This window comes from Melanaphis sacchari, unplaced genomic scaffold (assembly GCF_002803265.2).
Source record: "Melanaphis sacchari strain LSU unplaced genomic scaffold, SCAv2.0 Contig41_pilon_pilon, whole genome shotgun sequence".
NCBI classification, from domain to species: domain Eukaryota; kingdom Metazoa; phylum Arthropoda; class Insecta; order Hemiptera; family Aphididae; genus Melanaphis; species Melanaphis sacchari.
In genome coordinates, this window is record NW_020271269.1 from 114,563 (window position 1) to 126,106 (window position 11,544).

Genomic DNA, 11,544 nt, shown 5'->3' on the forward strand with positions numbered 1-11,544 from the left:
TGCTGCGGCGGTAGTTATGATGAAGGAAACTGGAGCGAGTGAAAATATAGGTACTTGCAAATTGCACTAGAATTTAGAAATAAAAGAATGCCAGCTGCTCGTGTTCGAAATATTCGTTAATTATTTAAAAAATAAACTTTTAGAGGAAAAATGTTTACAAATAGATTAGACATTATTAAAACTTTAGATCTTGTATTCATGTATATGAACATTGGATTTAAGATAAGAAAAATAAATTGATTATAATTTTATTCTTGTGGTCACTGTCTATTAAGATACTTTAAATATTTAGGATTATTCTTCTAAGACTGCATTTGTAATCTCGTGAAAACGTGTACCTCCAAAAACTAATAAGAACATTAAGAACCAAGAACTAAGAAGTTCTTATAACCGAATGGCGCCAATGGCGGGTAATTAATAATTATTAATTTATAAGAATCGGTCTAATATCAGCAATAGCCAATAATAATTGCCAAACAGTTTTAATATAAATAAAAAAGTCCACAGAGTATATAAATATTATATTTTATGATGTGTTTGCAGTACTGTTAAGATATACAACTTCTCAGAAATCGTATCTCTTATCACTAAACAAATTACAAACAAAACCTCGTGTAGTCATGATTTTAATATCCATAATCAAATATTAATTTATATTTCGCATTTTCGTTCGCCACTGACGTTTATGTGTAATTGCTATTTATTTTTGGTGTTGCTGTATCTTAATAATTGAAATATGGGAAGAAAAGCGAAATTCGGCGATGAAGGAGCAGCTAAACAAATAAAAGGTCCTGGACGAAAAGCAAAAAAACAAAAGCCACCAAAAATGCTACCAGGACTTCCAAAACTCGAAGGTACTGTAGTTAATAGTTAATATTAATTTGAATTGACCTGACCAATTATTTAATTTTGTTTTACTAATTATTAGGAGATAATGAGCCAAAAAAATTAAGTCATCGACAAAAACAGCGTGCTTCTAGAAGAATGAAAAAAAAAGAAGAAAGAAAGTTAATAAAAAAAGAAAAAAAGAAAGGTGTTAAAAACGTTGATGATGTCGAAAGTAAGAATTTTTATGTATAAAGATAATATACACAATAATTTGATGCCCTGAAACTTTTAAAGTTATATACTATAATTTATAATATAATCTTGTTTTTATCTAGAAGACATATTATAATATGTGTTCAACTGTTAATTAAAAATGTTTAAGATATCTTATAAATGTTTAAATTTACATAATTTTACTATTTTTTTAATATTATCATAGTTTATTTAATTTTGAAAAGTTTGATTTAGTATATTAGACTATTGTTTATTATTTTCATAATCTACTTAATTTTATCTTTTAGACTGATTCATTTTGTAATTTTTAGATAAAAAGGATGAATCTGTTACTACTAAGAACATAAAAAATGAAATTGTTAAACAATTTTCTGATAGTAATAGTAGTTGGTTGAAATCAAAAAACTCAAAATCAATTATTCCTGAAAAAGGTAATGTACCTATATTTTATTTTTGTAAATTACTTAAAAAATGAATATAAATCTAATATACCTATATATTTAATAATGTTAATATATTTGCTCCTGTGTTTTGAAAAATATTTTGTATTGTTTTTTCAGATGATGATATAGAAAGTTATGACAGTAATTCAGATATAGATGATGAAATAACAGAGGTATAATTTTTATTTATTACTTATTTTCTTTTAAGTTATTGATAGTTTTTATTATATTTATTTATTAACAAGCCTAATAATTTATAAATTAAATGTAAAAATATAAATTTTAAATTTTAAATTTATAAAATATTGTTGTATAACTCTTAGTCTTTATAACCATTATATCTAAATTATTTTAATTAGTAACAATTTCTTTTTTATTTAGTATTATATAATAAAAATAATATATTATACTTCAGGAAAATGGTTTAGAAAGTTTTGATGAAGATGGCCTATCAGATGATGATGACTATTTGGTAATATATGATATATATATATATTAATTTCAAAAAGTTGATAACTAAACTAATATTAATTATTAATTTTTTACAGGCGGGTACATTGGATGATGTTGATAGTTCAAACGAATCTGGAATTGAAGATACTACTATTAAAAAGAAAAAAACTTCTACAAAGAAAAGAAAAGCAGAAGAAAGTGATGACGAATTATTACCTATTGAGAAAGCAGCTAAAAAATTAAAAGCTGCAAAGAAAAAAGAAGAGTAATTAAAATATAATTTAATGATTATTAATTATTTTATTTATTTAGTTATAATTAATTTATCAATTCTTCATACTTAAGCGCTGAAGCCAATGAGGAAATGAAAATGCAAATTAACGTTGCAAGCCAAGATGTTTTTGTTTTTCCTGCCAGTGATAAAATTGATGAACATATACCTATACCTGAAGTAGAACAAAGAATTAAAGATATATTATTAGTATTATCTAATTTCAATAAATTTCGGGAGGAAAATCGGTAAATTAAATATTTAATTAAAATTTTTCTTGTCTTAATACTATTGTATTGATATTTATTGTTTAGAAGCCGACAAGAGTACACTGATTTATTACTCAAGGATTTATGTACCTATTTTAGTTATAACACATTTTTAATGGAAAAAATGATGCATTTGTTTCCCCTAGAAGATTTAATGTCTTTTTTAGAAGCCAGTGAAACGCCTAGACCAGTAACTATTCGAACAAATAGTTTGAAAACTAGGAGACGTGACCTTGCTCAAGTAAGTACCTTGCCCTAATATTGTCTTAAATAATGCCATTACATTTTTTTGAATTTTAGGCATTGATTAACCGGGGAGTAAATTTGGATCCTATTGGTAATTGGTCTAAGGTAGGGCTTGTTGTATACAATTCTACAGTACCAATAGGAGCAACTCCTGAATATCTGGCTGGACATTATATGCTTCAAGTAAATATATATTTTTTATTTAAAATTTGTTTTGACTCCTTTGGTGATTAGAGTCCACAGTAATTTTATAATTTTTAATTCAGAGTTATTTATAGGATGGAGAAATTGGTCTACTAAAAATATTATATTATGAATAAAATTTAATTTACTAATTACTCTTTATCATATTTACAATTTTCCCAACATTGGCTTTAAATTTGTAAAATTTTATTTTTATAAATCTTGAAGTATTAATGTACCTTTTTATTATTTAATAAATATTTGTATTATTAGGCAGCTTCCAGTATGTTACCTGTTATGGCGTTAGCTCCTCAAGAAAATGAATTCATTTTGGATATGTGTTCTGCACCTGGTGGTAAAGCTTCACATATTGGTAAATATAAATATTTTTTTAATTTATAAAATTCAAATTTTTACCTTTTCTAAGTAAATTAATAAAAATATATTTTATTGTAGCTGCTATAATGAAAAATACAGGAGTTTTAATAGCTAATGATGTAAATAAAAACCGTGCAAAGGCAGTAATTGGTAATTTTCATAGAATGGGAATAGCCAATTCTGTTATTTCAACATATGATGGTAGACATATACCTCAAGTGAGTCAATTTTATAAATTTCTGTGAATAGAGTTATAAAATATTTGTATGTCCACGTGTTGACTAATATAAAAAAAATTTAACAGTTAACTTATTTTATATTTACATTTATTATATTTTAGTTATTCAAAAACTTTGATAGAGTATTACTAGATGCTCCTTGTACTGGAACTGGAGTTATAAGTAAAGATTCTGGAGTTAAAATGAGTAAAGATGAAACTGATTTGCAAAGATGTTTTACATTACAGCGAGAATTATTGCTTGCTGCTATAGATTCGTTGAATTTTAAGAGTTCAACAGGCGGTTATTTAGTTTATTCGACTTGTTCAGTACTTGTAAGTGATTCAAACTATTTAATCCTTCTTTTGAAATTTATTATGTAGATTTAAATTATAGATAATTTAATCTATAGAATATAATTATATTAACATTTTAATTTTTATTGTTTTAGGTAGAAGAAAATGAATGTGTGATAGATTATGCTTTAAAAAAGAGGGATGTAAAACTAGTTGATACAGGATTAAGTTTTGGTACTGAAGGTTTTACAAATCTTCGTCAACACAGGTATCATTTTTTTTTTTTTTTTAAATATAAAAACATATATTTAAACTACATAATTATATTATGTTCTAATATATTTGTTATTGTTTAAGGTTTCACCCTACAATGAAACTTACAAGGCGTTTTTACCCGCATACTCATAATATGGATGGATTTTTTGTTGCAAAACTAAAAAAATTTTCAAATATTATTCCCAAAAATAATGAATCTGAAGATAATGAAGATGAAAATGATTTAAATAATGTTGATGCAGAAAATGCAGAGGTTCAAGAAACTATTGAAAAACCAGTAGCAAATATAAAAAAACCAAAACATGGGCGTGGCAAAAACAGAGTTGAAAAAAAATAAATAATTTTCACTATTTGAGTTTGATATCATGAATTCAGAGTAAATAAATGTTTTTAATTAAGTTTAAAAAAAAAAGTACTTTTTATTAAACGTTTAAGTTTATAACCCTATTTATTACAAATTATTAGATTTCAGAATTTTATAGTATTAGCTATTGTATGATCATAATGAGAGAGATCTTTCCTAATTAATCTGATTCAATTAACTCAAAGCTAAGTGTCACTAATGGCTGACTCTTCAATCACGCAACCAAATTATTGATTTTTGTCATCTCATATATACTAACTGTGTTAAATTGTATAAATTGTAGATTACTCGAAAAAAAATGCTGTCCTTAGAATTTGGAAATCTGTGTATTCAGACTTTTAGTAACAATTATTTTAGTTATACCCTGTAATCATAATATTCATATTATAGGTAATAAAAAAAAAATAAAAACTGATCAAAAATGGTTTACCTATTGATTTTCGAACTATATTTTATATAAGTTTAATTAATGAGATTAAAATCACACATACAAAATAAATTTGGCAATTACCCTGCCCGGCTCTAACATAAAATGTTTATAAATCATATCAAGATGAGTTATATACTAAATGTGGGAACGAATTACACAGTACTACCGTAGTATAGATATAATTCTTCTATAAGAATAGAATACTTATAAGTTCTATTATAAAACATAAGATAGTTGACGTGCAATTGCGCAATAACAGATCTATAATATAATTGATCAAACGATCTAAAGTCGTAGAGTCGTTGAATAAATCTTGCGACCTCGACCTCACCAATCGACAATCGACATGACGGTAATACGATTTGCGGCCAACATAAAATTGTGTTATTATAACGAATTCCTCCATTATCGCGAGCACCATGTGTTTTTTACCTTATCTAAATTATAACGATAATACTATTATTCTATGATAATAATATACAGATATGTCTCACACGAATTTGTCTGTACATAATATATACATGTACAATCACAGTCAAATCACAGTAGTTGAAGTGATTCGAGTTAAATAACTTTCAAGGAGTGTATTATTTTGCTGTGATAAGTGATAACATTAACAACAATATAATTTTTAATTGTTGTTTTTACTTATTAAAACTACGTACCATTTAGGGTTTCAACTACAATTCATAGCCATCGACTAATCAAGAGTATAGTGCGTCACAGAGTTTACAGGTCTCATTGATCTCTCTATTATGTTCTGCCACTGGGATTGTGTAACATTTTAAACATTCTAGATAGTTGTAATTTTTCATTGTAATGGCCGAACAATATCATTCGTGTTCTGCGTCTTGCTCTTGAATCGATCGGCGGCGGTGTTGAATCAAAGTGACAATGTCGATATTCGAGAACAGTACGACTTTGAATAACAAAGTCGACGATACACATCCGTTGAAATGCACTATTCTCAATACACGGAATACCAGCGGATACACGGTGCATAATCTAATAACAAACGATTTCAAATATGCGATCCGCCTTGAACATTAATAGTACTGACTGATGTGTGTTTTTTGTTAAAGGAATATGTCATTGAAGTGACACGCACCGGCGTTCAGGATTACACTTGGAAAATATTCAAGCGGTATAGTGATTTTGTTAAACTTCAAAACATGTTGTACAAGTTGTCACCAAAAATAAATTTGGATTTACCTCCTAAAAAATACATTGGAAACATGGATCGAAAGTTGGTGATGCAACGACAAAATGCTTTACAAGTATTGTCAAATGTTTTACTTAAATATAATACTGGATATCTCTAAATTATTTACTTTATCTACTAAATATACCTATTTAACTATAATTCAACAGCTACGGGCTATTAAAACAGATCAGTATTTTTATCCTTGCATCAGGTTTTATTTTTATGTTGTTGTATCTTAATATGTTTATTTTTAAAAAATAAATTATACAAGTTTTAACTTTCTCTAGCAATAAATGCATGACAAACTTTAAAGAAGACCTTCTTAAATATAGTCTTAACTCTTAAATATTCTTTATTATCTGTTCAATGAATTTTTTTTTAAGTTATTGTGATTCTATGGAACATAGGTAAACAATTTTTTTTTAATTTTATCAATTTATTTCATTTTTTTATGTTTCTAATATATGTTATGGCATTTGAATGAGTATAAATAAAATAACACACCAATTGTACTAAATGTTCTATTGATTAAGCAAAAATACTTTATTTATTTTTAAATTTTATTATTTTAAAATATTGTTATAGTACATTTGTACAGTAATTGATTCTAGCTTTTCTTTTAGTAATCAATGTACAACTTCCATCTAAAATTAATTAGTTCAATTCATATATAAATAGGTAGGTAATATTGATAGTTACAATTTATTTCATAAATTTGTTTTTATGTTTTCAGAGCTCTTTAAACACAATGGTTGAGAATTTAATGTTAGCAAATTCATTGTTAGTAAGAAGCTTTTTGGATCCAGAATCATATAGTGAATATTGTAAAGGTAATATTATTAACTGCAATTATTAGAAATTATATCTGCAATTTATTTTCAGATGTAACGAAACATTTTAAACTTAAAATTAGAACCTTATTTAAATTTAATTTTGTAATTAGTAACAGACCTATGTATTACAATATTTAAAAAAAAAAAAATGTTTGTGCAGCTGTACAGAGTTTACATGTTAGAAAAAATGTTTTAAAACGGATGAAGAATGAAACACTAAGCATTTAATGTCAATTGTATATTATTGATGTTTACTAATAAATTTATTTTGTCAAAATTAAATCATCAAATATCTATTTAAAAACATTGAATCATATTTTTTTAAAAATTTGAAGAAAAAAAATTATTAATGAGTTTTTAAAATATCATAATTACATTAATCTTTAGTTACCAAAATAAACCTTATGCGTAATTTGATTAAAAAAATAATTGCTTCCAAATTTTCAGAAACTTATTAGTTTTATTTTTTCTTTAAAAAAAATGTTATTAGATTATCCATCGATTGTTAAAGAGAAGTTTGAACCTAGATACTTTAACGTTAAATTAAAATATTTTATTACCAATATTTATATTTATTACTTTTTGGTTACCATTGCAACTATGAATTAACAGTCAATAAAAGTAAATGTACCCAGCTCAAAAATATTTATGTTAAAAGAGAAAATTAAAACAAAATAAAAAATGTTAATATAGGTATTATAATTTGAAATAATATGAATTAATAATTATTTATTTATTGAGTATTGTTCATCTTTCCTAAAAATATTTATACAAATTTAATATTTTTAAAGTCAGTTATATTTATATCATGATTATCTTCATGATATAAATTCAATAAGTAAAACAATTCTATTAAAAAAAAAAAAAAATCATAATTAAGAATATTTATAATTAACTTTGAACAAATTCTACCCAAGGATTTTCCTTTGACACGGACATGATTTAAATATGAGTTAAAATTAATAAAATATGTTAATTTTATACCTGCTATTTTGTTAATGGAATTGTTTAATAATAAACAATAAAACAAAAAGATGATTGTTAAACAATGGATTCACTATATTATATTTAATTTAACAATTTAATGATTAACTAGTAAATTTTCATTCTAGAATCCTTATTCCAAAAAGTTGGGATGGTTCTTAGAGGTAATCGAGAATTTGAATTATCTAAAGAACTACCTAATATAGGATGGCGTTTAAGAAGGAAATCGTTTTTATCTAAATGGAAAAAAGATCCAAAACAAGAACTTTTATTATCATGGACTGAATGTGGTCCTGACCTTTTACTGAAACAACTGGATTTAGTTACAGTACTAAAATTTATCTCAAGCATAATAGTAAGTTAAGTATTTTTTAAATTAACATAATTATAACTCTTTTTATAACATTATTATTCTTTTAAGCATCCACTTATAGACATTCCTGTGATACTGCCAAGTCCTGAAGGATATACATTATCAGTTCATAATATTCAAGTTGGCAGTTTGAGAGATCTGCTCTATCAAACCACACCTTTACAACCTTTCTTAAAAAAATATTGGGATACTTCTCCTCATGTTTATTTACCAGACCAAACCATGGTATCCTATATTAAACAGATCTTATATGGATTGAAATTTTTACATGATAATCAAATCCCTTATGGTTGGTAAATAAATATTAAATTCATTTAATTTATTGTTTATATAATTGAATTACTTTTCTAGGTCATTTGCATTCTGGAAATGTTTTAGTCTGTGATATTGAAAATGTTAAACTAACTGGCATTGAAAATAGTACTTTAGGATTACCTTCATATTATCGTTCATTTTTAGTACAGCTTGGAAAAAAACGTATACAAAGCTTAAATGATATTGATATTTATGGATTTGGTCATATATTATATGAGTTTACTGAAAATGAACCCCTATTAAGGCCTTTTTGTGAACATTTTTCTCAAAAAACCTCATTAAATTTGAGTAAGATCATACTTTTTATTTCATAAATAAAAAAGTATAGAAGTATCAACAAGTAATTCTCAGTGTTATCATTTTACTTTCAAATTATTGTATCTTATAAATATTTTCTAACTGTTAAAATGTTACAATTCATAAATATTAAAAAGTTGTATAATAATTAATTCTAACATTTTTTAGCAAAACTAATGAAAACTATACTTGCACCTCCTTCATCAAAGTTACCTATGCCAAGTGTGAACTCAATAATTACAAATTTAAAACATGCACGAATGATAGATGAACAAAAAGATCCATCATTTTTTAAATGTAAAATACCAATATTAGTAAAAGAACATTATATTCTAATCGCAGAAAAATGCATGTCTAGAATTTTTGAGGATCAAAAAAAAGTATGTATACAGTTTCAAGTTAATATATTTATAGATTCTAATTGTTTTAAGTTTATAGATTGCATTAGAAAAACGTCATAAAAAAATTTATAAAATCATCCATGACCCAGAAAAATGTTCTGAAGTGACACAATCAAGACATTTTGTAAGTGGATAACAAAATAATTTTTCTTTAAGATTTACTAATTATTATTATTTTGAAGGATTTTCATTCAATTAAAAATAATAGTTCACTCGACATCACTAATAGATCACATAGCTCCAGTAGTAACAGTACATTAACTTCTACTGGATCTGATATACAAAATAGTAGTGAGTATAACATACATTTTATTTTATTATATTAATGTATTGTAATAATTATAATCATGAGTATAATTCCAAGAGTTCTACTTTCTAACTATTCAATAGTATCATTAAAATTAAATATACATGAAAAAAAGTTATGAGCTTGAGAAAATCAAATAATCCAAGTATTATTTTGCTTTAAAATATAAAAATAATCTTAAAAAATGATTACAATAAAAAATTGAAAATATATTGTTTTGTGATGATTTCAAATTATATTAAAACCAATTTTTAAAATAAATGGTTTTTGAAATAATAATGTTTTATCATAAATGAATCACCTAGTATAAATTAGTGAATAAACATATATAGAAGTTTAATTTAGTTTTTCAAAACTCACTTAAACAATTAAAATATCATAAAAAACCAACAAGAGGATATAGATAATGTTCTTATTTAAAAGTTTGATAATAGATCAATTCATTCTAATATCAAAACTAAAAGTACATTATTGAAACTGGTGAACGAAAATGTAGTATGTCATGTGTGTAAGATGGAGACAACACATACGAGTACACTTCCTCTTAAATTTCAATATATTTTATGACAATTATCTTTTGGTTTTCAAACTACGATATTTTAAACTTACCTGTTATTATTATATTTTGTATAGTCGTTGTTAATTCATCATCTTCAGTGTCCAACCCTCCACCACCTCCTCCACCACCACCACCACCATCTACAACAACTATCCCCATTATTTCATCAGAATCAAGTAATCAGAGAATGGCTTTATTATCTTCTATAAGTACGTTTGATACAAATAAACTAAAGAAAGTTGTGAAATAATAAAATAAAATCTTATTGATATTTATTTTAGAAAAAATTTTGTTTTGTTGTATGCATTTTAAATTGTTCCTAAGGTGCTATTCATTATTTTTTATAAAAAAAAAAAATTGTTATTTTTGATACAATTCAAATTACTTATGTCAAATATTGTCATAACTTTTTGACTGTCAAATATATTTTTTCTTAATTGTTGAAATGTTATAAATATTGTCTATTTATAATATTTAAATTTCAGTAAGTTAATCAAAATTATATTTTTGTACCATTTTTCTGAATGAAACAGATGTTTTTTATATAATGTTATTATTTTTATATATAATTGACATTAAAAATTGTTATATTTCTTAAAAATCCAAGAAAATTAACCATGTTTCATTGTATTTAAATATAACTTAGTAGTTCATGACTTTAAAATAAGATATTTTATAACATTATTAATACAAAACTATTTTTTTTTAATGTATAATTCAGTTTTGCCATAAAAATATTATTAATTATTATAAAAATTAAAAAAAATTATAATTGTAACCAAAATTATATTTAATTTGTTTGTTTGATTGATTTAAGTTACAAATAAAAAAACTACTACTTTGGAACAAAAAATATTTGTCATTACATGCGTATAATTTTTATGTTTTATTACCAGGTTAATAGAGGAATATCTGATAATATTTGTTCATGTTTCATCATATAAGCTATAATTATTATATTTATTTTATAAAGCCCTGTATTAATTATTATCTATGAAATATATGTATCAAAAATTAAATGTACAAAAAAAATAAGTATTTAAAATTGTTCTAATAAGATTCATTTTTAATAAAATAATTGAATTGTTTAATTCTGTTTATGTTTAAATTATACTTTCATTATTATTCATTGTACCTATTTCATATTATCAAAAATTATTTTATTCAATAACATTATATATTTATGTATACAAAAAATATAATTATTTATTCTCTATTTAATTTAATCTATTTAAAAATGTTGTAATAAATAGGTTTTTATGTTATGTTATATGAATTGTATTAGTTTTAATTTTTATTACTATATTATCTAAATGAATATTGTATCCGTTTTTTATTTAAATATTACATAGTTATTATTTGTTGTTATAAAAATGTGTTTT

General features: G+C 24.0%; 2 protein-coding genes across 3 annotated transcripts; both read left to right on the forward strand.

The window, feature by feature from the left end:
- The first annotated feature begins 608 nt into the window (after nucleotides 1-608).
- On the forward strand, nucleotides 609-4,507 carry LOC112597440 (probable 28S rRNA (cytosine(4447)-C(5))-methyltransferase). Its single transcript, XM_025343486.1, has 14 exons — nucleotides 609-854; nucleotides 929-1,060; nucleotides 1,374-1,493; nucleotides 1,623-1,678; nucleotides 1,921-1,977; nucleotides 2,054-2,223; nucleotides 2,304-2,477; nucleotides 2,544-2,739; nucleotides 2,799-2,927; nucleotides 3,201-3,300; nucleotides 3,384-3,523; nucleotides 3,646-3,858; nucleotides 3,975-4,087; nucleotides 4,177-4,507. The coding sequence occupies exons 1-14, from the start codon at nucleotides 737-739 to the stop codon at nucleotides 4,430-4,432; spliced, it is 1,974 nt and encodes a 657-aa protein (XP_025199271.1). The 5' UTR covers nucleotides 609-736; the 3' UTR covers nucleotides 4,433-4,507.
- Nucleotides 4,508-5,391: 884 nt separating this feature from the next.
- Nucleotides 5,392-10,565, forward strand: LOC112597446 (PX domain-containing protein kinase-like protein). 2 transcript variants are annotated; one of them, XM_025343495.1, is made up of 11 exons: nucleotides 5,392-5,624; nucleotides 5,687-5,885; nucleotides 5,972-6,166; nucleotides 6,827-6,923; nucleotides 8,039-8,265; nucleotides 8,332-8,572; nucleotides 8,635-8,886; nucleotides 9,064-9,275; nucleotides 9,334-9,420; nucleotides 9,479-9,587; nucleotides 10,237-10,565. In XM_025343495.1, exons 2-11 carry the CDS (start codon nucleotides 5,784-5,786, stop codon nucleotides 10,410-10,412), a joined length of 1,698 nt encoding a protein of 565 aa, XP_025199280.1. In that variant the 5' UTR covers nucleotides 5,392-5,624; nucleotides 5,687-5,783; the 3' UTR covers nucleotides 10,413-10,565. The 2 variants fall into 2 exon arrangements, with proteins under 2 accessions (XP_025199280.1, XP_025199279.1); XM_025343494.1 differs by having other exon boundaries at nucleotides 5,392-5,885.
- Nucleotides 10,566-11,544: the final 979 nt, after the last annotated feature.